The sequence below is a fragment of the Corvus cornix genome, chromosome 1, assembly GCF_000738735.6.
Source record: "Corvus cornix cornix isolate S_Up_H32 chromosome 1, ASM73873v5, whole genome shotgun sequence".
Classification (NCBI taxonomy): domain Eukaryota; kingdom Metazoa; phylum Chordata; class Aves; order Passeriformes; family Corvidae; genus Corvus; species Corvus cornix.
Window position 1 is genome coordinate 1,089,662 of NC_046332.1, and position 21,078 is coordinate 1,110,739.

The window sequence follows — 21,078 nt, forward strand, 5'->3', positions numbered from 1 at the left end:
AGGCACAGCCAGGGAATAGCAGTTGTTAAGTCTGCTAAGGGTTTTTTATCCACCATTTTCTACCTGACCATCAACAGATCTAATCCCTGTGTGTGGATAACATAGCAGGTACCCAGCTCTTTTAAACAACAAGTTGACACAAGCTAGAAAATCATATAAAATGTGAAAAAAAAAGGAAAATGTAGGAAGTTTAGAAAACAATTTTACAGATTAGCACTGTGCAATCCAGGAGAACAGTTGCCCACTGTTGCCCACTGCCAGAATTTAGCATGAGCTCAAAATGTGGCAAGATATAAAAGTACTTCAGTTTCCTAAAGTGTATCTCCTCCAAGCAGAACTTGTTTCATGACTTGGTTACAGTTGGTGATGTTCTGGATACACGAAACTGAGAAAAATCTGTTCCCTGGTGCCTGGGAAGGTTTTCTTAGGGGGGTGGGAGGAGGAGGTAATAGAAGAAAGAAAAAAAAAAGGAAAACGTGATTCTCCCATTCCTCAGTGTCTGCCCAAGGATCTCATTGAACTGAGTGATTTCCCTCCTGCCTCCTTCAGTAATTCCTCCTTGCTGCTGCTAGGAAAAACGAGATGGGAAGTTCTCCCTGAGCTGTGGGAAGAGGCACGCTTCCATAGTGTGGGAGGGCTGGAGCACACGTCACTGCTCCCGAGGCAGCAGACATCCTTGCTGATTCCTCCCACTGTAATTACATGGACATTGAAGGCAGTTCTTTTATTTAAACTGGGTTTTTTTTTCCCCCCCCCAGTGTTTTTTCTTTTAGGACTGCTCCTTTTCCTTACGGAGTTTGTGTCCTAGTTCTTCCTTGAGGAGGTTTGACCCTATGTGCTCTAGGATAATACGGGTGTCGCCAGGAGAGGTGGTCTGTTGTAATACATTAAATGATTGCAAAATCAGTGAGTGGCACTTAGAACAGTGAGAAATCCTAAGGGCTTCCAAGATAACTTGGATTTAGGCATCAGTGCTGCCTGCCCAGTTTGGGCGTTAATGGACTTGGGTCAGAGCCATTCAACCAAACCCCTCGGTTTTCCTGGAGTCGTGACTGAGGTGGGGCCATACCTCCTATTGTGCTGGAGCTGGAAGAAGGAATCAGTCACAAAAGTTCCAGGAATTTGGCCAAAATCACATTGCCAAAATAGACATTTTTGGATGCCCAGGATTCTCTAGAGACCCCTCAGAGCCCAGTATTTAATGCCAGTGCACATCACACCCTGATCATGGGTAACTGGAGCCGGAGGGGAGTTCAGGGACGATCTGCTTGTTCTGCACGTTTCTGGCAGATTCTGAATGCGTAGTTTTCTGAAACCTATCATTTGAACATGGGTTTTTATGTTCAGCTGTTAAAAATAGAAAGCTGCCATTTAATAAAATCCGTGCTGTGCATTGGATTCCTTTTGCTTGATGCTGGATGAGAGGAGTTCAGCTGTGTCCCTCTGTCTTATCAACAAGAACTTGCTGTACTGTGTCAGAAACCCAAACACCTGAAATAAAACCATGCAATTGGATCTGTTTATTTTACCAGGAGTGATTCCCCTCCATGGACATGCTGGGAATGATTTCCCTTGTGCTGTGGCACCATATGTAACATATCATAGAAGATCTGTTTTTTAGTAAAAGTCTGGGGTGTAGGGAATACTGGAATCCACTCCTTGATACTGCTGCTTCCCTGTGTCGTGGTAGGACAGGCTGGGAGAGGAGAAGGCTCCAGGGAGAGCTCAGAGCCCCTTGCAGGGCCTAAAGGGGCTCCAGGAGAGCTGGAGAGGGACTTGGGACAAGGGCCTGGAGTGCCAGGACAAGGGGAATGGCTTCCCACTGCCATTAGGATGTTCTCCAGGAAACTCCCACTGGTGTCTGGACATTTGGGTGCAGTTATGCTGCTGCTTTAGGACAAACCAAGCTGTAGTGGTTGTTAGGGATCATGTAGGTGTGTGCCTTAATCTGCCTGGGAAAGTGAAGATCCATGGAGATATTTGGCAATTGGGAAGAAGACAATGTGCCCACATATCCTGGTTGAGCTGAGGGACACCAATTTGTCACATGCATAAAAATCCCTGCTGCTACCCAAATAAATGTGTGGATTAAACTGTCAATATGCATGAACTGAAGCCGAGCTTTAGAGCCTTTTGTGCTTTAAGGAATTGTTCTAGTTGTGATATATTAAACAAATTGCTTATTGAATCGAGTTGTATCTTAAGAATAAGAAACCCAAGCTGTTTCTCTTTCAGCTGCTGCTGCTCCCCTGAGAATCACTGCAGGTGTTCTGACATTTCATTTAAGAGCTGTTGGTTTTCTCATCTCTTTACAGGCAACAATTGGCATTGACTTCTTATCAAAAACCATGTACTTGGAGGATCGAACAGTGAGTAAGATTTTGTTGCTCTTCTCTCTGAACAGTAGGAATGAGGACCAGCATCTGGTTTTGTGCAGCCCACACTTCTGAGATCACTTGGAAGCACAGGCTGAGCCTTCATTTCCCAGCTGCTTCCAGACTGACAAGTGCTGTGGAGACACAGCAGTGGGGAATGGGAAGTGGGGAATGGGGAATCATCACTTGGTTCATGTGTGCAGGGCTCTCGGGTGCAGTTTGGGAGTGGCACAAGGTGCTTTGGTGTCATCCTCTCTGAAGAAAAGAGATGATACAGATAATTTGAGGGGTGAATGGTGGTGGGAATCTGGAGAAAGGGGAACCATGCTTAACCCCTTCAGTTTTTGATGCCACAAAACAGAAAGGTAAAATACAGATTGCCAGATGTGGCCAGTTAATAGCTGGCTCCATCTTCTTCCTCTTTTGAAAAGAAGGTGGCCTCTGATGAGTTCACAAATGAGATTCGTTTCTTAGCTTGGTGCGGTCTTAGCTCCTCAAGTGAAATCACTCCTCTGTGCAAGCAAAGCTGTGGTTTAAAATGAGCTCAGATTCTTAATTAAGAAATTCAGCCTCAGTTGAGCTATTTGCAGAAACAAAACTGCAGTGCTGCAGAAGCTTATGGTACTGGATAAACCCCCAATAAATGGTACTGGATAAACCCCCAATAAATGGGATTGCATGGAAAGTGCTTGAGGGATGAGATGTGCTTTCCATGGACAAGCTGGCTCTTACACACCTTGCCATACATGTTGCTTTTAGTGTGTCTTGCCTTTTCTTCCAGAACCTTGCTGGTAAGAGCCATTCAGCCTCTCTGTGCATGTTACTTTGCAGTTTAGAGTTATAAAGAGCATTTTATCCTTGAAAAACTGACAGGAGTAGCTTTCCCAGCTTTTCCACCAGCAACCATCCTCCATGCTGCTGGAGGTTGCCTGTGTGGGTCCTGAGGACGGAGAGCAGAGCATGAAACTCTGGTGTAGGGAGAATTGCAGGTGAACATTTCACAGAATCACAGGATCACTGAGGCTGGAAAAGCCCTCCAAGATCAAGTCCAACCATTCCCCAGCACTGCCAAGGCCACCACTGCCCCACGTCCCCAAGTGCCACATCCACATGCTTCTGAGCACCTCCAGGGATGGTGATTCCATCACTTCAGCCGTAGCTTTCTTGTTGGTCCTCTCAGTTTGGAAGCTGAGCCATTCCACCCCTCCCCTTTTGGAAGGGAAGCATTTTTTGGGAAGCTGAGCTAGCTGCACCCCCCAGTTTGGCTGCTACTGTCCCTCGGGAGAGATTGCTTTAAGCAGACGGTATCCTGCTGCTCCCAGTCCCCAGGCATCTCCTGCATGAGTTTATCCTTTTCATTTAGCTTTTTTGGAAAAAGTAAAGCATTTATTTACTCTTTTATTTTTAGTGGCAGTTTGGCTTTTTTAATTTTCTCCCACCCACAGATCAGGTTGCAGCTGTGGGATACTGCGGGTCAGGAACGTTTCCGTAGCCTCATTCCCAGTTACATCCGTGACTCTGCTGCTGCTGTAGTAGTTTACGATATCACAAGTAGGTATTTTGCACTGGGTTTGACCTTTTTTCTTATTTTTCTTGCTTGTTTGACTGATTTTGTTAGGTACGGTTGCAATTATGGGACACAGCAGGTCAAGAGCGGTTCAGGAGCTTGATTCCTAGCTACATTCGTGACTCCACTGTTGCAGTTGTTGTTTATGATATCACAAGTGAGTGGGGGGAATTCTGCATTTCTAATACTCTGCCCTTTTCATCCTCTAGCTTAGCTTTGCATGTCCTCTCACGTCATCTGCTTGGGCTTCATCCTGGCATGACAAAAGCGTGGTTTCTTTGCTTGTTTTAAACAAGCCCCGTGGTTGCTGCTGTTGTGATCTATAAACTGTCTCAGAAACATCATTTTAACCCTTCCCTTTTTCTTCAGTCCTCGAGTCCTGCCTGCTCTCGTTGCACTCTTCCATCTGCCTTTTGGTTACAACATCACCTGTGACTTTTGGTCTTCATGTTCATGGGTATCTGAATTCTCAAATTGGAGGCTGTTGTAGCTTGCTTCACTTCATTCACCCTCCCCCACTGAACAAAATCTGGGCACGGGCTGGCGGGGAGAACGCATTAACATCACATTTTCCTTGGAATCAGCCACTCTCATGTGCTGCAAGATGTAAAACTCACCACTAAGCCCTTCCCCTTTAACAATTGCTCTTTCATTTCTTACTAAGGTATGTACATTTTTGTCAACTAAAATATTAGTGCTTCTTCAACCCTGCTCCTTCTGTCCCTCCCCTCAGTCCAGACACCCCTTAACTTACCAGTTCCTGCACTGACAAAGAGCAGAAATTTTGTTTTAGGGGAGCTAGGCCTTCAGACAATTTCAGTTCTAAACCAGAATTGACTGAGAACGATGGCCTAATTCTACGCAAATGCCTAAGTTCTTGTCCTTTGATTTATAAATACGAGGAGATTACAGCAGGAATAGGGGCTTTACCTAGAAAAGCTCTAATTGTTAAAAATGGCACTTTACTTTGAGCTAAAATTACAGGTTAGCTGTGAACTCTGAATTTTTTCCTGACCCAGCAAATTCAATATTGCCAAGCAGTAAAGAGAATTAAGATGCTGGCAAGTGATCAAGTCGTGGCTGTCTAGCACGCAATATATTACTTTGCAGTAGAAGCCATTAAAAAAAAAAATCAATACTTTTCAAGAACTGCTGCAGTGCCCCCCCCCCCTTTTTAAGTACTGAAACTACTTGGGCTGCTCATATGCTCTTTGTGTCACTAACTGGCAAATGCTGAGCTCTATGGCAGCTTTCCTCCAACTCCTTTTTCCCTGTGGGATGCGACTTGTCAAGCACCATACAGTCTGAATTCTTCCCTTGCAGCTTTTAAGAAGGTAGCATTAAGTGCCTGTGAAGAGGTTAAATTTCTGCTTCTGGTTTTATGCAAAGATTTAGAAATTGTTTTGAAGGCAAGCGTTCAGTGCCACAGGAGTTGCTGCTGTGTTGTGTAACCCTGGGATTCCCTAGAGAAAATAAAAATTACTCATTCAAGTGTACAAAATGCAAGGCTGGGATTGAGGATTTTGAGAAGCAGTGGAATCGTAGGAACCTCTGTAGGTACACAAGCCATGAGCAGTGTGGAGTGCAAAAACTAATCCCCACTCCCTATGGAAAATACTTCATGTTGAACTAAAAAATAAGGAACTGAAACACAGTGATAAGCCTTTTCATTTTAGGTGCTGTCAAATTATAAATGGACTCAGTTCCCTCCCTGGCTTTGAATCCACCTGTAATGAAGCCCTTGCCCACCTGAAATTAATGCCAGACTTTCCGTGTCCTTTAGTGGGGGAGATTTAGGGTTCCACTTGCTGATTCTTCATCACCCTCTTCCGCCGACTCCACAGAATATGAAGCTTCTCTTTCCAAGTCCAGATGTATTTCCTGGTGAGCTGTGAGGGACACCTGCAGTGATAACCCTCTCCACTGTTCTCTGATAGATGTAAACTCCTTCCAGCAAACCACAAAGTGGATCGATGATGTCAGAACGGAACGGGGCAGCGATGTCATCATCATGCTGGTGGGAAATAAAACAGATCTAGCAGATAAGAGGTATGGAGGAATAATCCAGCTTTCAAATGCTTTTCTTACTCTGCTGCTGTTTGCTTCTATTTTAAGGAGTATATTTAAATGTATGTTTTTTCTGGAGATGGCTGTGACTAGAGAAATCTCAATTTTAAACCTGCTTTCTTTTGGCTAAGCCAAATTTCCATCACAGTGCTGTGAATGAGTGGAAAAACCATCACCAACTTGTCCAGATATCAGGAGAGAAGGGGCTGTTGACTACAGCCCACATCAGTGAATGAATAAACTGGTTACAAATATTTGTTCTTAATAATGTTCTGCTTAATGGATGGAACGCATATCCAGGGAAAAACGGGACAAAATTCCTCCCGTATGAGATGGTTACACTTGGACCTTTTTTAAAACAGTATGGTTTTGATGATTATTTTTGGACTGTGATTGCTAATTGTAAAATATAAAATAAAAATAAAATAAAATAAAAATAAAATAAAAGCACAGCCTCCTGGACAGGGATTTGGGGGTGAACACTTGGCTGTTCCACTGGAATGCTGAGTTCTGCTTTGGGAGCCAGGTGTGCCGTGGAAGTGGGTCTGGTACCTGAAGTGGTGATATCTCTCTGCAGCTCTGCATTCCAATCAGGAAAAAAACCCATTAAGTGCTTTCAGAACTGTAATAAATCTTAATTATTAAGGTGTTTGTCCAGATTTGGGTTTTTTTTCCCTAACTCTGTGTTTTCTTCCCCAGACAAGTGTCCATCGAGGAAGGAGAAAGGAAAGCCAAAGAGTTGAATGTAATGTTCATTGAAACTAGTGCAAAAGCAGGATACAATGTAAAACAGGTGAGTGGCACTTCCCTGGATATTGGCAAAGGGAGCCAGTGGGAATTGTAGTCCACACACAGCAAGCAACCCCTCAGAGTTGTTGGCTGAGGTTCTGAAGGATCCCTCACCTTGCATCAAATGACTTGGGGCTTCCTTCCCCTTAAATAATAGAGGAGTAATGGAAGAAGCTTTGTGAGTACAAAATCACACCTTCCTGGATTTTTGGTGATCCAGATTTGGTGTTTGGACTGAGAGTGAGACAAAAAGTTGGGGAAACACAGGTCTGAGGAGTGTTTGTTATTCAGTGAATGAACAAACCAGTGAAGGAGGAGCGTGATGGCTTAAAATGCTTCCAGTGCACAGGGGGACACTGGAACTGCTGTTCCCACTCTGTTGGAAGGCACTGCAAGTGACAGCAAATGTTCCTGGATAGCCAGAGCTGTTTATTTCTAGTAGATGATGAGTTGCTTTTGAATTGGGGAAAGCAGTGAAAGGTCTTTTGAGCTGATGGGACTGCAGAAAAATGAGCGTTTATGTCCTGAGATGAGCTGTGGCTCTTTAAATTTGGACCTGGAAAAGACACAGATTCTTGTGTGTCTCCACAGAGCAAACACAAACATGTGAAATGCTGTGTTCAGCTCCCTGTCCCCTGGGAATAGAAGGATGTGGAGCTGCTGGAGAGAGTCCAGAGGAGGCCCTGGAGCTGCTCCCAGGGCTGGAGCCCCTCTGCTCTGGAGCCAGGCTGGGAGAGCTGGGGGTGCTCACCTGGAGAGGAGAAGGCTCCAGGGAGAGCTCAGAGCCCCTTGCAGGGCCTAAAGGGGCTCCAGGAGAGCTGGAGAGAGACTGGGGACAAGGCATGGAGGGACAGGACACAGGGAATGGCTTCCCACTGCCAGAGAGCAGGGCTAGATGGGATACTGGGAAGGAATTGTTCCCTGGGAGGGTGGGGAGGCCCTGGCACAGGGTGCCCAGAGCAGCTGGGGCTGCCCCTGGATCCCTGGAAGTTTTCAAGGTCAGGTTGGATGGGGCTTGGAGCAACCTGGGCTAGTGGAAGGTGTCCCTGCCCATAGCAGGGGTGGCACTGGATGGGCTTTAAGGTCCCTTCCAACCCAAACCATCAGGGATTCTCTGTGTATGGATGACATTCCATGTATATTTTATATATGTAGTTACACAAATGGTTTCTATGCAGAAATGGTACCAGGAGTAATAAAACAGGATTATAAACTACTTTATGTTCTAGACAGGACTAAAGGGTCTGTTATTAAAATGTCCCTTGACTTTGTCTCTAAGTAGCAAAATGATTCCCTATATAATGGGATAATTATAGCAGTGTTAACTCAGAGCTCTTTCACTGCATTACCCACCATGGACGTATTGGCTTCCAGGGTCCCCCAATTATCGTGCCACAACAGAGGCTGCCTTGTAATTAAGGTTTGGATTCTGTGCTGCAGTCCTTAATGAGTGCTTAGACCTGGGGGTGTGCACTGAGAGCAGTTGCTTCACTGAGAGGAGTGATGATGATGGTGATGATGAAGCAGCAGCTCTACACTCCTTCTTTCCTTGAGGGAGTTTCTGTGCCCTGCCACATTTCCAGAGGTTCTGTAGCCAAGCCTGTGAGGGAGTTGTGGCTTTCAGGGCCGGGTGGAACCCTGAGGATTTGATGGTGTGCAAAGACACGAGTGGATATTCAAAAAGAATTAAAAGTGGATTTTTCTTCTAAGTTTTGATCCAGATGTTGCAGGCGTGGGCTGGGATGTTCAAGGGTTTCGCAGCTCTTCTATACTCTAGAATATTTGTAACTCTCAGTTTTTTATTAGTTTAATAAATAGTTGTTTAAGCAATTATCAAAGGATAAGACCTTTAATGCCACCACTTAGATGGTTTCCTGTTTCCTTGCTGCTTCTCTATTGAATTGTGTGAATTTATTTTAGTAACTTAGCAATAAATTCTCTCCCAGTGCAAGGGGAAAGTACAACTGCAGAATGGATCCCCTACCCATAACCTGTGTAAAATCCTTAATAAGCTGAATGCAAATTTGACCTTCCCATAGCTGGTAACTTCTATCCACAATATATTCTGGGCCTGGAGAACAAGCACTGTCTAAGTTAATTTTCATACAGAATTTTCATACAGAAACAGCTGAATTTCTTGTCCTGCTCAGGGAGGGAATGGCTGTGACTTTCCCAGCTCCTCCTTATCAGTGGGAATCCAGGGGACTTTGGTCCTTGTGTGCTGCTTTTAGCTTCTGGTTCATCATTTTCTGGTGGAAGGCAGCATGGATAAGAGGGAAGGGCACTGCCCTCAGCTTTGTGCTCCCTGCAGCTGCCCTGCAAATCCAGAGGGCCTGGCTTTGTGCTGGGACCGCAGTAGGTGAGGTGCTCTGTCCTTGCAACAGCAGGTATTCCAGTGCCAGCATCTTCTACCAGCAAAGAAGCAGAGGGGACCGTGCTGCTGCCAGGCTTTTTTTGCCATTCCCTGTGCCAGGAAAGGGGAGAGCTCTGAGGATGGCACCTCAGTGCTGTGTACTGTTGGATCTGTGACTGCAGAGCTGTTTGCAGTCCCCAAGGTCCTTCACACTTGCTGTTCGTTCTGGCTTTAGGCAGGGGCTATTGAAGAAGAAATGAGTGGATACTGGGGAATAAAAGCGGTGGTGGTGTTATTGTGGGGTGAAACTGATGCAGCAGAGGGGAAAAGATTGGCTTTTGGATCCTGCAAAGACTGATTGCCAGGGGAGCCTTAAGCTGGAGAAGAGAAGTAGATAACTTGCTCCATTTAATGCAGAGAATCGTAGTCTCTGATTCATTCTGTCAGCCCTGAATAAGCTTTAAAAGACTTTGCGATTCCTGCTCTGGCTCGGCAGTCTGTATTTCAGGGAATCTTATTGTTAGTCCGTGGATTTCATGCCCAGAATATGTCAGGGTTCATTTTGCTGTCTTGTAGAAAGAGAGGGGAGGGAGAGCCCTTGAATTCCTCCCTCCAGCAGTACCTGGCACACTCCACGCTGGCCCTGGAAGAGCCAGGGGATGAATGTGGTCCTTGGCAGAAGAACTTTCTCACGGCAGCAGCTCCCTGAGCACAGCCCCTCTGTGACCCTGTTCTCACAGAGCTGGGCTCTTTCTCCTGTCTTCTGATTCTTGTCCATCTGATGGGCAAGAATTATCCTCAGAGCTGCAGAGAATGAGAATTAGGGAAAGATTTTTGTTTGCCTTGCATTGGGGAACAGGTTTCTTGCCCGGTTTTTCCATCTGGACAGTGATCCTCCTGTCCTTTCCATATTGCTGCTGGACTGTGGCTGAAAACTGGTTTATGCCTGCAGTCCTTTGTGACCCTGATCTGTTGGGATTTATTGGCTGGAGTAGCAGGAAAGGCACAGTTTGGCAAATGGCTGGAAACTGATGGTGAGAGATGAGGCTTTTTTCCAGAGTTTCTATCAGGAAGCAGATTGCGGAGTTGAACGCTGAGAGAGCGTTTGTGTGGCTTTTAGTCTTTCAGCTGCTGCATTTAACTCCTGCTTTGGAAAAAAAGTCCTGGATGCTCATCAATACTTGTGTTTTTATACCCACACAAACATTTAAACATGTACATGTGTGTGTAGACACACACTGGCTCGGGGCTGACAGCACCAGGAAGCTCGGAGGGCCCTGTGGGAAGGCTGCTTTCCAACCATCAGGAAGTTTCCCTAATTGGATTTACTCACATATGCTGGGGCTGATAAGCAGAACGTTAATAAGAAAGAAAGTTGATTTTTCTTAGTTGCCAAATTCCTATTTTTAGTCCGATAATTTAGGGGAGAAATACTGCTAAAAGCATCATTTTATTCCTGGTCTTAATGTAAAGAAAGGATTACTGTATTTTAAACAGTAAATTCTTTTTGTCAGCACTGTGGTTTAAATGCAGGAATTCCAGTTGGTTCCATCAGCTGAGGATTTTTTAAAGACTCCTCACCCTTCCTCTGCGTGGGCATTCCTGCTGTTGGTTTAGGTACAGTTTAGCACCTGGAATTTTGTTATGTCCTGGTTGGCCTCTGAGGATTTCCCTGAGGTTTTCAGGGAGGCTGGAAGGTCCAGCTTAATTGCAGAGGTTCACAGAAACACGGAGGGGGGTGTACTAAGCTTTGGTTACTTCCAAGTTGTTGGCTGAAATCAGGGAGTTACGTCAAGGACCGACTTCTCAGACCCCTGTCCTTGGCTCAGATTCCACTGTGTGCCAGATTCCTGCCAGGAAAGGTCCCAGACAGGCCTGGGGGCTTGCTCATGGTGAGCTTGGAGGGGGCTGTCAAGCCAACAAAGTTGTCTTAATTGTCTCTCCAGCATCATTTGGACACTGGGAGCCAAAGCGGGGAAAGCCCTTGGGCAGGGACCCGCAGGGCTGGTCGGGTACCCACATTCCTGATGTAAACAGGCTGGCAGTGGCTTGGCTTGGTTTTCTGTGGAAAGTGGGTCACTGGGAATAAGTGGTTTGGCTTTGTGTCATTTGAGGAGAGGCAGGAAAATGTGCAGTAATGGAACACACCAGGGCTGACGTCAGACCCGCACCGGGCGATCCAGGACTCCCGCGCGGCTCTCAGGGATGCGGTGGGAGCACAGCGATGGATGGAGAGCATCCTGTGCTGGGGGGGACAGGCAGCTGGATCCAGGGCAATTCTCCTGCAGTAGTAGTGGGCACATCTGTAGGGTCCTCACCCAGAGGAAAAGCCGTGTGGTGGGAATTACAAAGCTGAGCCTCAGGGGCAAAGGCAGGAAATGCAGGAGAGGAAATCAGTTCCGTTCCATCTCGCCTCCTTCAAGTGGAATAAAACCGTGAGGAGAGTTTGGAGCTCAGACCTTGCTGGGAAACTGGAGGTGGTGTTCAAGTGAGAGGCTTTGGATGCATTTGTTCTGTGCTTTATGCCCTGAATGTGGACATAGGATAACCATGACGTGGGCACCGAAAGATGAGGATTAGGTTTGGGCACGTTCCTTTGTCTGGTTTACAGGAGCCTGAGCCACAGCTGGGTGAAGCTTGGAAGAAATCCTTTCCATACATCCCATTTTCTGACACTTTCCCATGTGTGTCAGCTCAGCTGATACGGTGACAGGTTCCTGGATGGTGTGTTTGCCTTCATCAGCATGTCCATGCTCCTTTGTAATCCTCTGGGGAGGTGTGAAAATGGAATTCCCAGCTGGCATGGGGAAGTTGTTGGGGTCCATGGACATACATGGCAGGTGTGAGGTGAGGTGCTGGATGCCTCCCATCCTATTTGCAGAGAAGGTGCAGGAGGTTTGCTGCTCGCAGCCATTTGATCTCCACTAACAAGAGCTGTGCTTTGCCCTTTCCTAGGAATAAAGGTTATATTTGGTGTCAGGATTTTGGGGCTGAGCAGTGTAAATAGTGCTGCAGGATGTGTTGAATCATTGTTTGAACTGTCTCAGCCGGGGGGAGCCGTTGTTTTCATCTGTTCCCTGTGTGGTTCTTTGCAGCTTTTCCGACGCGTGGCAGCTGCCTTGCCTGGGATGGAAAGCACACAAGACAAAAGTAGAGAAGACAGTATCCTTTCTGTGCCTGTGCCAGGCGTTACCCTGGACGAGGAAAAGCCGCTGCAGCCCTCGCGCAGCTCGTGGACATCCCAAAAAGAGGGGGAATAGGGGCAAGTAACCTTCGAGCTTGAAGTGCTGAGGAAGAAGGATTGGTGGGTTGAAAGGCTGGGAGCAGGGGTGTTGAGGGTGGAAGCAGCAGGGGAAGGAATGGTGATGCAAAAGGATTCTTTGCTTGGTGTTTGAACGTGTGGGATGTGGGGAGGGAGGTGGGAGAAACAGCTGCAAAGAGGTCTGAAAAAACCCCCCTATGTGGCTCTTGCACATCTGGCTGACAGAATCCAAAATCAAACTGTCGTGGAAGGGGGACCTCTGTAGGCCCCTTCTCTGACCTTCCTGCTCAAAGCAAGGCTGACTCCCAGATTAGGCCAGTTTCTCCAGGTCACATTCAGGGAAACTTGGGAAATCTCCCAAGGATGGAGATCCCATAACCTCCCAGGGCAGCCTGTCATGGCCTGGACCCCAGGCAGCATCTCTGTGGTGGGAGGGAGAAGACTCAACTGATGCGATCAGTCTTAGCCAAGGGAAAGCAGGTGGCATGAGGGATGGAAAAGGCATGATGTAGCAGTATGGCTACACTGGAATCACTGCCCTGGCCAGGTGGGTGTGTTTGGAATAGCAGTTTTTCCAGGGTTGTTGGTTTTATTTGCAGCAGGGATCATGGAGCTGGTAAATAGAGGAGAAATTGTATCTTGGTGGAAAGAAGTCCCAGCAACTGTGGGAGTGAGACAAGCCAGGCCTTGACATTCCATCAGAGCATCTGATACATGGGGGAAAGAAGGATTTGGGAAGCTGGGGGCTGCAGCTGCTGAGGCACAAGCTTTGTGTGATAGGGACTTGAGTGAGCAGAAATACTTCGTCTTGTAGGTCCCTGAAAGGTTAACGAGCGACAATTTTTATTAATGAGGGGTAGAGTGCACAGGCAGGGGCTGTGTCAGGCAGTTTGATCACCAGTGTCTAAACGGGAGTGCAGCAAGGGCACTGGGAATTTGGCTTCCTGCAGCCTGCAGATAGCAGGGATAGAATAGCATTGTCTCCTGGGCAGCTGCATTAGGATTAACGGGGGTGTTTTTGCAGAACATGGAGGGTTCAAGGATCTTGACCCACTGGTGCTCTGAGATGAAGCTGTCAAGGCTCATGTCAAGCATCTCCAACTTAAACACACTTCAAGCTTTAGATCAGCCAAATGGACCAAACACTGGAGATGAATTATTGGTCTTTTGTTTCTCTTTCCGTGTTTATTTTCTCCAAACCTCTTTAAAAAGCAACTTCAACCCCCTAAAGAAATAAGTTGGAAGTACCAGCTGCGTGATCTCTTTGCCTCTGTGTTCTCTGATAAGGGGAACGCTGGAGACTTGTGGTGAACAGCTCTGAGCTGGGGATTAGCATTCAAAGCTCCTCCTGGGCAAAGTTCCGTGAGGCTGTAACTGTAGGGCATCCGCTGGGAATTGGAGTGCTGCAGAGGGAGTCGCTTATCACAGGCAGGTTCTGAGCAGCCAGCTCTGCAGTGACCTTGTGGGACAGTAGCTGTCACTGGAAGGGGGAGCTCAGGCTGGTGGCAGGGCTTTGTTGGCTGCTGGTGGAAGCACAGAGGTTTAACTGAGCACGGATTGATGGGGAGGTCAGGATGGCATGGCCGGAGCTCCGGGGATTAGCAGGGTGCAGTGGTGCCCAGGAAGTGGTAGAGTCCCCATTTCCAGAGGGATTTAAAGTCGTGTGGATGTGGCACTTGGGGATATGAGATACTGGTGGCCTTGGTAGTGCTGGGGGAGCAGGTGGACTGGAAGATCTCGGCGGGCTCTTCCAACCCGAATGATTCTGTGGCTGTGCAGAAACAGTGATCAGACCTTTCGGTGTATCCATGCATCTTTAATTCCCCCAGCAAGAGGTCAGTGGGATCGCTGGGAAGAGCAGACTGGTTGGAGACAAGCATTGGGGTCCGACATAGTTTCTGCTGCATATTTAATGTGCCAGTGCCAGGGCAGGAGGGGCAGGTGAGAAACCTTCGGTTTGGAGCTGGTCTTTCCAAGCATTTCAGTGGGGAGCACTGAAAGTGCCGTTCAAAATCCTGCTCTTGGTAGGGAAGCAGAGTTGGAGATCTGTTTGCCTTAACTTCCTCCTTCCAGTGATTGACATAAAACTGGAAAAGCCTCAAGAGCAGCCTGTCAGTGAAGGAGGCTGTTCCTGCTAATACCATGTGGCTTCCACCTTTCTCCAGAACATCACTGCTTTCCCTCCCTGTCCTCTTCATTGACTGCAGTGTGAATATTGGCTTGAACCTTCCCCTTTCCGTAATAACGTATCGCAGTTCATCATCGCTGGCTGTCTCGTGGAGATGATCTTTAGCTTCACAAGCACACCCCACACACACACACACCAACAAAATGTCAGTGTCTTCATTATTTATAAGAAAAAAAAAAAAAAGCCAAAATATTCCAGCGTATTCTAGGTATAACTTTAAAAAAAAACAAAAGCAAAAAAAAAAAAAAATCCAAACAAAAATAGGTACAATTTCTTAATATTTGTTCCTTTTTTAATATGTTATGATATTGCACTTTGAAAGGATGGCAACTGAGTAAGTTTGGAATTGGACCTAGATGAGATGTATGTGCAGAAGAAGGCTTGCAAATCTGGCCCTTTGGATTTCTCTCAGAAACTGGGAACGCATAGACAGCAGGCGGAATCACAGGGGGAGGCGGCAGATGCCGAGGGTTAAACACTTATCCTTGATAATTAAACACAAATTAACCCCAAGCTCTTAATTGCGTTGAGCAGAGCGAGTCTGCCTGGTGTCCAGACCCAGCCCGGCCGTAGTGGGGCTTTGTCACCGCCGGCTGCTGGAGCTGGGAATTCTTGCCGAGGCAGCGGGGACACATTTCCAAGGACGCATAGTGGGAAATACGGATGGGCTCTTTGGGATGAGTGGCTTCTGGAGGATTTGGGGGGGAAGGAAAGGGTGGATGTGCATTAGCAAAACACTTGCAGGAAACAGGGAAATAATGTTTCGAGTGCAAAATGAATTTTCAGAGCTTTTTTTTTTTTCCTTTTTAAGTAGAACACCAATGAAGTGAATTATTACTGCCCAAGAGATGGGAACGTAACGTTTCAGCTGTTTGGAGGAGAAAGCATTTTGCTTCTTTGTTTTTTTAAGGGAAATATTGAAATCAGGGCTGGCATTAAAACCTGCCAAAGCCAATTGAAACCTTGGAAATTTGGGACAAAGAGGGAAGAGCAGCTGGCTGCCCCAGCAGAGGGGGAATGGCACCCGCTTTTCCAGAGCGTGGGCATAGGTCCGTGGGGAAGGGGTGTTTACTTTGATCCTGCAGAATCCTAGTTGAGACATCTTAGATGGAAAGGGAGGGACTGGAGTAGGATGGAAACCAACTTCTCATTATGCAGATTTATGCCTTTATTTTTTAGCTTTTTTTTTTTTTTTTTTTTTTTTTTTTTTTTTTTTTTTATGTTCAGTCTTCCAAGTTGGTTTAGTTTGGTTCTCTAGAGCTGTATAGTTTGGTTAAGTAATTAGTAATTTAGTTTTCTATGGAATTAGGCTCACAATTAACCCTTTTTTCTTTGATATTTATTTCTCGGCTTCAATTTTTTTACTCTTTTCAGTGCTGATTTTGTTGTTTTCCTTGGGCTGAGGAATCTGTGTAGAGCTTTGCTGATGTTGCGAGATGTAGCTACCTGAGAAACACGGAATGGAACACACTAGAAGTGCACCCTTTTAATCTTTACTAGTCATTGTGAAGTTGCTGTGTAAGTTAATAAACACAATTGTAAATACATTGTTTGCTGGGCGACTCTGGCCGAGTTACAGTGCAGGAACGAATTCTCGAGTCTGTGTTGCGATTGCGAATTAAATGGACAATTGCAAGGGAATATTCAGGCTCCTCCTTGGTTCTCTTCTGCCCCTCTCTGTACCACCTAAAATAACCACCTGGGGGAGAGGAAGGGAATCATCCTCACCACCACTTTCCCCAGGAAGCGGGCATAAAAGAGTTGGAATTCTTCATTCCTGAGGTGAATGCCAGGCTCGTGCCCTGCCCTGGGTTTCTAGCAGCTCTGCACAACAATAACTTAAAGGCAGAACGAGATGTAAAAGTGCTTTTCTAATGCAATATTAAAGGCGAGTTTTTTTGACGTGGCATGTCTTGAAATAAACATCAATGATATGTGACAAAGGATCATTCTTTATTTAAAAGAAACTCTCTGGGGGAAGGAAACCTGGCTGCTTTTCCTTTGTTGTACTGTTCTTAACCATGCAGAAATGCTTCATCCTGCTGCTTCTTCCTTTGCTTTGGTTTGCTTTTGTCTCCTTTGGTTCTCCGTGCAGCTTCTTTTGGTCCTCATTTGGCTGTTCCCCACAAGGACATCCTTTTTTTTTCTTGCTTCTGATAGAACCAGCCCCCTCTGCTTCCCACAGTCCCAAGCTTTAAGCACTGGATTTAAGGAGCTGGCTTAGCCCGTACGGGCTGTAGAGGACCAGCAGCCTGGCTGCTTTTCCTGGAAGACCTGAGAGCAGGTTTGTCCAGAACTCCCTGGGAACAAAGGTCTGGAGAGCAGCATTCCCACAGCTCCGTGTTCAGCACGGCCAGGGGGCTGCAGGAGCACGGGTGAGGCTGTGGTTTGGCACTTCCAGACAACGTCCCTGGGGCTGCTCAGCACAGCCAGGTATGTTCCGTGCATGTCCTTGCTGATAGTCTGTGCTTAATGTGACCACAGGGCTCAGTCCTGTCCTCATCCCAGTTTTCCACAGAGCACACACTTCCGGGGTGAGCACAGGAGCAACATGGTCTTTATATTAATTTTTTGGGTTTTTTTTTTTTTTTTTTTTGCACCATCCATCTGTCAGGTTTTAGATTTTAATTTTCTTTTGCTCCGTGGATGTGGCCAGTGGAACCATGGGCACAGACTTCTAATGCTGATTTTCGTGTGATTTTTTGAGTGAAGGTCTCGGCTCTGTTTCTTTTCTCCTCCCTGCTCTGGCTTGCTCGTTGTACAGTCCATCATGCAGCTATTCCATGCCTCACGTTTTGTCTTGATAAAAGTAGTTGAAGAAATTGTGTAAGGGGAAAAAAAGGTTCCTTTTCTTCATGTTGGAATGTCAGTGGTACCTCAGCTCTGTTTGATAATATGAACCAACAACAACAAGAGAACAAATCCTTAGCGCTTGAACTAAATAAATACCTGTCTCATTGGAAAGCTCTGGGTCTCTTCTCTCAGCACGTGCAGCGCAGCGCAGGCGGGAGGCGCAGCCCCTCACGGGGGGCTGAGGTGCTGCAGGAGGCTTTTGTGAGGGCAGGAAGAGTTTTGGGGGGTTCTGTTTCAGAGGGAAGGTGGTGCAGGGGTGTGTTTGCTGTTGCTGCAGTGTCTCTGCGATTGTTTGCAGCGCCCGACGAGCGATGCCGGGGACGGAGCCTGTCCAGGGAGGCAGCTGTGCCTCTCTGCTCCTTTCTGCTCTCTGCAGCCAGCTGCTTCCTCCGTTCCCTTCCCAAAGGCGATTCGGGTGCTTTGTGCGGCCTCACCGCTGCCTCAGCTTCCCTGGGACACGGGTGCACCAAGCCCACCTTCCCTGAGGAGGATCCTCCTTAAGCCTCCTTGCTGGAGATGGCAGCCAGGTCTGCGGGGCCAGGGAGGTGAGTAACAGATGCACTTTGGTGAGTTATCCTTTGCTCTCCTGAAGGAGAGAATCGTGGAATCACAGCATGGTTGGGTTGGAAGGGACCTTAAAGACCATTCAGTGCCACCCCATGCTATGGGCAGGGACACCTTCCACTAGCCCAGGTTGCTCCAAGCCCTGTACAACCTGGCGAGTAGAGGAGGGGAATTACCTGGATTTGGTGTGGGAACACCAACAGCCCAACCTTGGTCTCTTGGTTAAGCTCTTTGTTGTTAAAAGGACCACGAATAAATTGGTTGTGAAACTGGAATGCAGCTGTGGAGATGTGCTGGAATTAGGGATATGGAAACAGTTGTGGGGGGGAAACGAGTCCCTGGAGAAGGTTTTTGTCACTGGGAGGAGCTTCCATTCCTTGTACCTGGCACCTCCAGGTCCCACCCTGGGTGGGAGCCTCTGGAAACACCACAGTCACCGCCTCGGTTCCTCCTGGCTGCTGCCGTGGGTAGCCTTGGGACCGTCACCTCCCGCTGGTGTCCCCAGGCTGCCACTGGTGAAGGGGGTCTCGATTAAACTGCAGAGACGGGGCTGCCGTGGAGCAGGGAATGGGGGGGGGGCACCCACCAGCTCCGGAGGGTGCTCCTGGCCACTCGCTCGTGGCTGCAGTGGGTCAAGCTGTGCTCCCAGCCCAGCTCCAAAATCCAAGAGGGCGTATCTGGCTGGGGTTGGAGGGTGCTGATGGCTTCTTTGCTCACTGCTGGGATCAGCCCTGATTTTTCCAGGCTGGAGGAGCCAAAGGATCCTCCAGGCAGCATCTGCAGAGCTGCTGCAGCAGCTGAGCCGTAGCCTTGCTGCAGTTCTGCTTGCAGTGCCCGAATCCTCAGCACACCAAAGTAGGTAGGGCTCTCCCTACCTGCTGCAGCAGCACCTTTTTCCATGCTGGGCATGTCCCAGCTCCGAAGGAAGATAAATGGGGTGGGCAGGCTGCGGCACAGGCTGCCAGCGCTCCCGCAGTCAGAGAGGCAGCTGCAGACACCCAGACCTCAGAGCAGCCTCTCCTTCCCATCTGTGCTGCCTTCTCCTCTGCTGCTCTCCCGCTGCCTGAGCCGGGCTTTCCAGGCTTGCTGGGCTTGGGGTTTCACCATTGTAATTCTTTTGTCATCAGTTTAATGGATTTTTCATCAATTGGCAAAAATACCGATTTTATTTCCCCCCCTCTTTAACCATTTTTCCCTTCCCCACCCTGGTCCGAGTGCATGGTGTAGTCGAACGTGGCTTTTTATAAAATATTTAGGATCCTCTTGTAGGAGCAGAATGGAGCTGACTGCCCAGACCGATGCCGGAAAGGCCAGGCTCGGGTGTGTCGGGAATCAAACGCCTGTGGAATTGCAGCTCTGCCCTTCCCGGGAGGATAAGGGGTAGGGAAGGGCTGGGGCCAGCTGGGTGATGGTGCTCCTGCTGCCCCACAGCTCTGCCCTGCTGGGTTGGGAGGGAGGGGTGCTGTTTCCAGATCGAATTTTCCAGGCTTGCCACCTGTTTCCAAGCATTTGGATATAAATCAGAGCCGTTTTGAGTGCTCGCTGTCGGCCACCCGGAGAGCACGTCTGGAACGAGGATGTTATTAAAGGCTTGATTAACGTTAGTGCTAATTAAAGAACTGAAGTGTCTCTCCCACGGCCAGTGGGTCCATCCACGGCGCTGCGTGTCCTCGGATACAGGGCAGGGAAGGGAGAAAATGGGATTTACCCACGCTCGCGGCACTGGTGGCTTGGCCCTGACTTTTCCTGCATTTATCCCAGCTCGGGAAGAGGGGCTGGATGGAAATTGGAGGTTTGATCCTGACATTTCCTGAGCTGCTTGATTTCCAGAGAAGTGGGTTTGGATCACAGTGAGGGTCACGTGGCCCCCAGCTGATTCCTGTGCCATGGGATATTGTGGGATTCATTTTCCAGGTGGTTTGTGCGCATGATGGGTGTTAATGGCTTGTGCCTGCTCCTTACTGCGGATCCTGTTTTTCTGAGGGGTTTTGGAGTTGTTCTGAGCTTTGCTCCGTGTTTGGAGCTTCAGCAGCTCTCCCTGCTGGGAGAGAGGAGTGCTGCGAGTCTGGATTGGAGTTGGAAATGGAGCGGGTCAGCCCTGAGCTCTGTCCCTCAGCACTTCTGGTCCCTCTGGTCCTGCCCAGTGCCGCTCTCAGTTGGCGCCACGAGCTCCTGGGAAGCCCCTCCCGGGCGGAGCAGACCAAGCCAGGTACTTCTGAGGGCTGTGGTTCAATTGTTTGCGCTCCCAGTATTATTTATAACATATTTAATTGCTCCTTCATTTAGCTCCCTAGTGCAGGGCCTGGCTGCTGCCAGCTGTTCCTACTGGCGTGAAGACCCTGGGAATTGCTGCTGGAGGCATGTGCTGGTCCACCACTGTCCTTGCCCGGATTGCTCCATGTCCCTGGATCTCTGGGAGACCAGCACAGCAGGAGAGAAGCAGGAACAGCTTTGGAATGTTCAGGTACCTCAGGGATGAGGAGCATGGGTGTCTGAGCTGGGGAAAAGGAGCTTTCTCAGGTCAGCAGCCGGATATGGCATGGGAATGAGGGACAGTTTCTAGGTTGTGTTGCTACTGGTGACAAGTTTTCAGATGTTTCCACCTCCCAATGTGTCTCACCTGGGATTATGCACTTTGGCTGGTGAATCATAAAATGGATATTGGATTGGTAAATTAGATATTAGAGAAAAATTCTTCCCTGTGGGGTTGGTGAGGCCCTGGCACAGGCTGCCCAGAAAAGCTTCTCAATACCCCGTCTATGCCCTCTGGCAGTGGGAAGCCATTCCCTGTGTCCTGTCCCTCCAGCCCTTGTCCCCAGTTCCTCTCCAGCTCTCCTGGAGCCCCTTTAGGCCCTGCAAGGGGCTCTGAGCTCTCCCTGGAGCCTTCTCCTCTCCAGGTGAGCACCCCCAGCTCTCCCAGCCTGGCTCCAGAGCAGAGGGGCTCCAGGTCCTGGAGCTGCTCCAGGGCCTCCTCTGGGCTCTCTCCAGCAGCTCCAGGTCCTTGTGCTGCTGGCCCGGGGCTGGGGCAGCTCTGCAGGTGGGGTCTCACCCGAGTGGGGC

General features: G+C 48.2%; 1 protein-coding gene across 2 annotated transcripts in view; it reads left to right on the top strand.

Moving 5' to 3' along the window:
- RAB6A (RAB6A, member RAS oncogene family) overlaps positions 1 to 17,565 on the top strand; it is a 42,777-nt gene extending 25,212 nt beyond the window's left edge. The window contains exons 3-8 of one of the 2 annotated variants that reach the window (XM_039554884.1): positions 2,316 to 2,369; positions 3,821 to 3,926; positions 5,880 to 5,991; positions 6,709 to 6,802; positions 12,247 to 12,313; positions 14,487 to 17,565. In XM_039554884.1, coding sequence (XP_039410818.1) covers positions 2,316 to 2,369; positions 3,821 to 3,926; positions 5,880 to 5,991; positions 6,709 to 6,802; positions 12,247 to 12,313; positions 14,487 to 14,551 — 498 coding nt within the window. In that variant the 3' untranslated portion in view covers positions 14,552 to 17,565. Of the gene's footprint in view, positions 1 to 2,315; positions 2,370 to 3,820; positions 3,927 to 3,993; positions 4,100 to 5,879; positions 5,992 to 6,708; positions 6,803 to 12,246; positions 12,314 to 14,486 lie in introns of both variants that reach the window. The other variant, XM_039554876.1, reaches the window with a different exon arrangement.
- Positions 17,566 to 21,078: the final 3,513 nt, after the last annotated feature.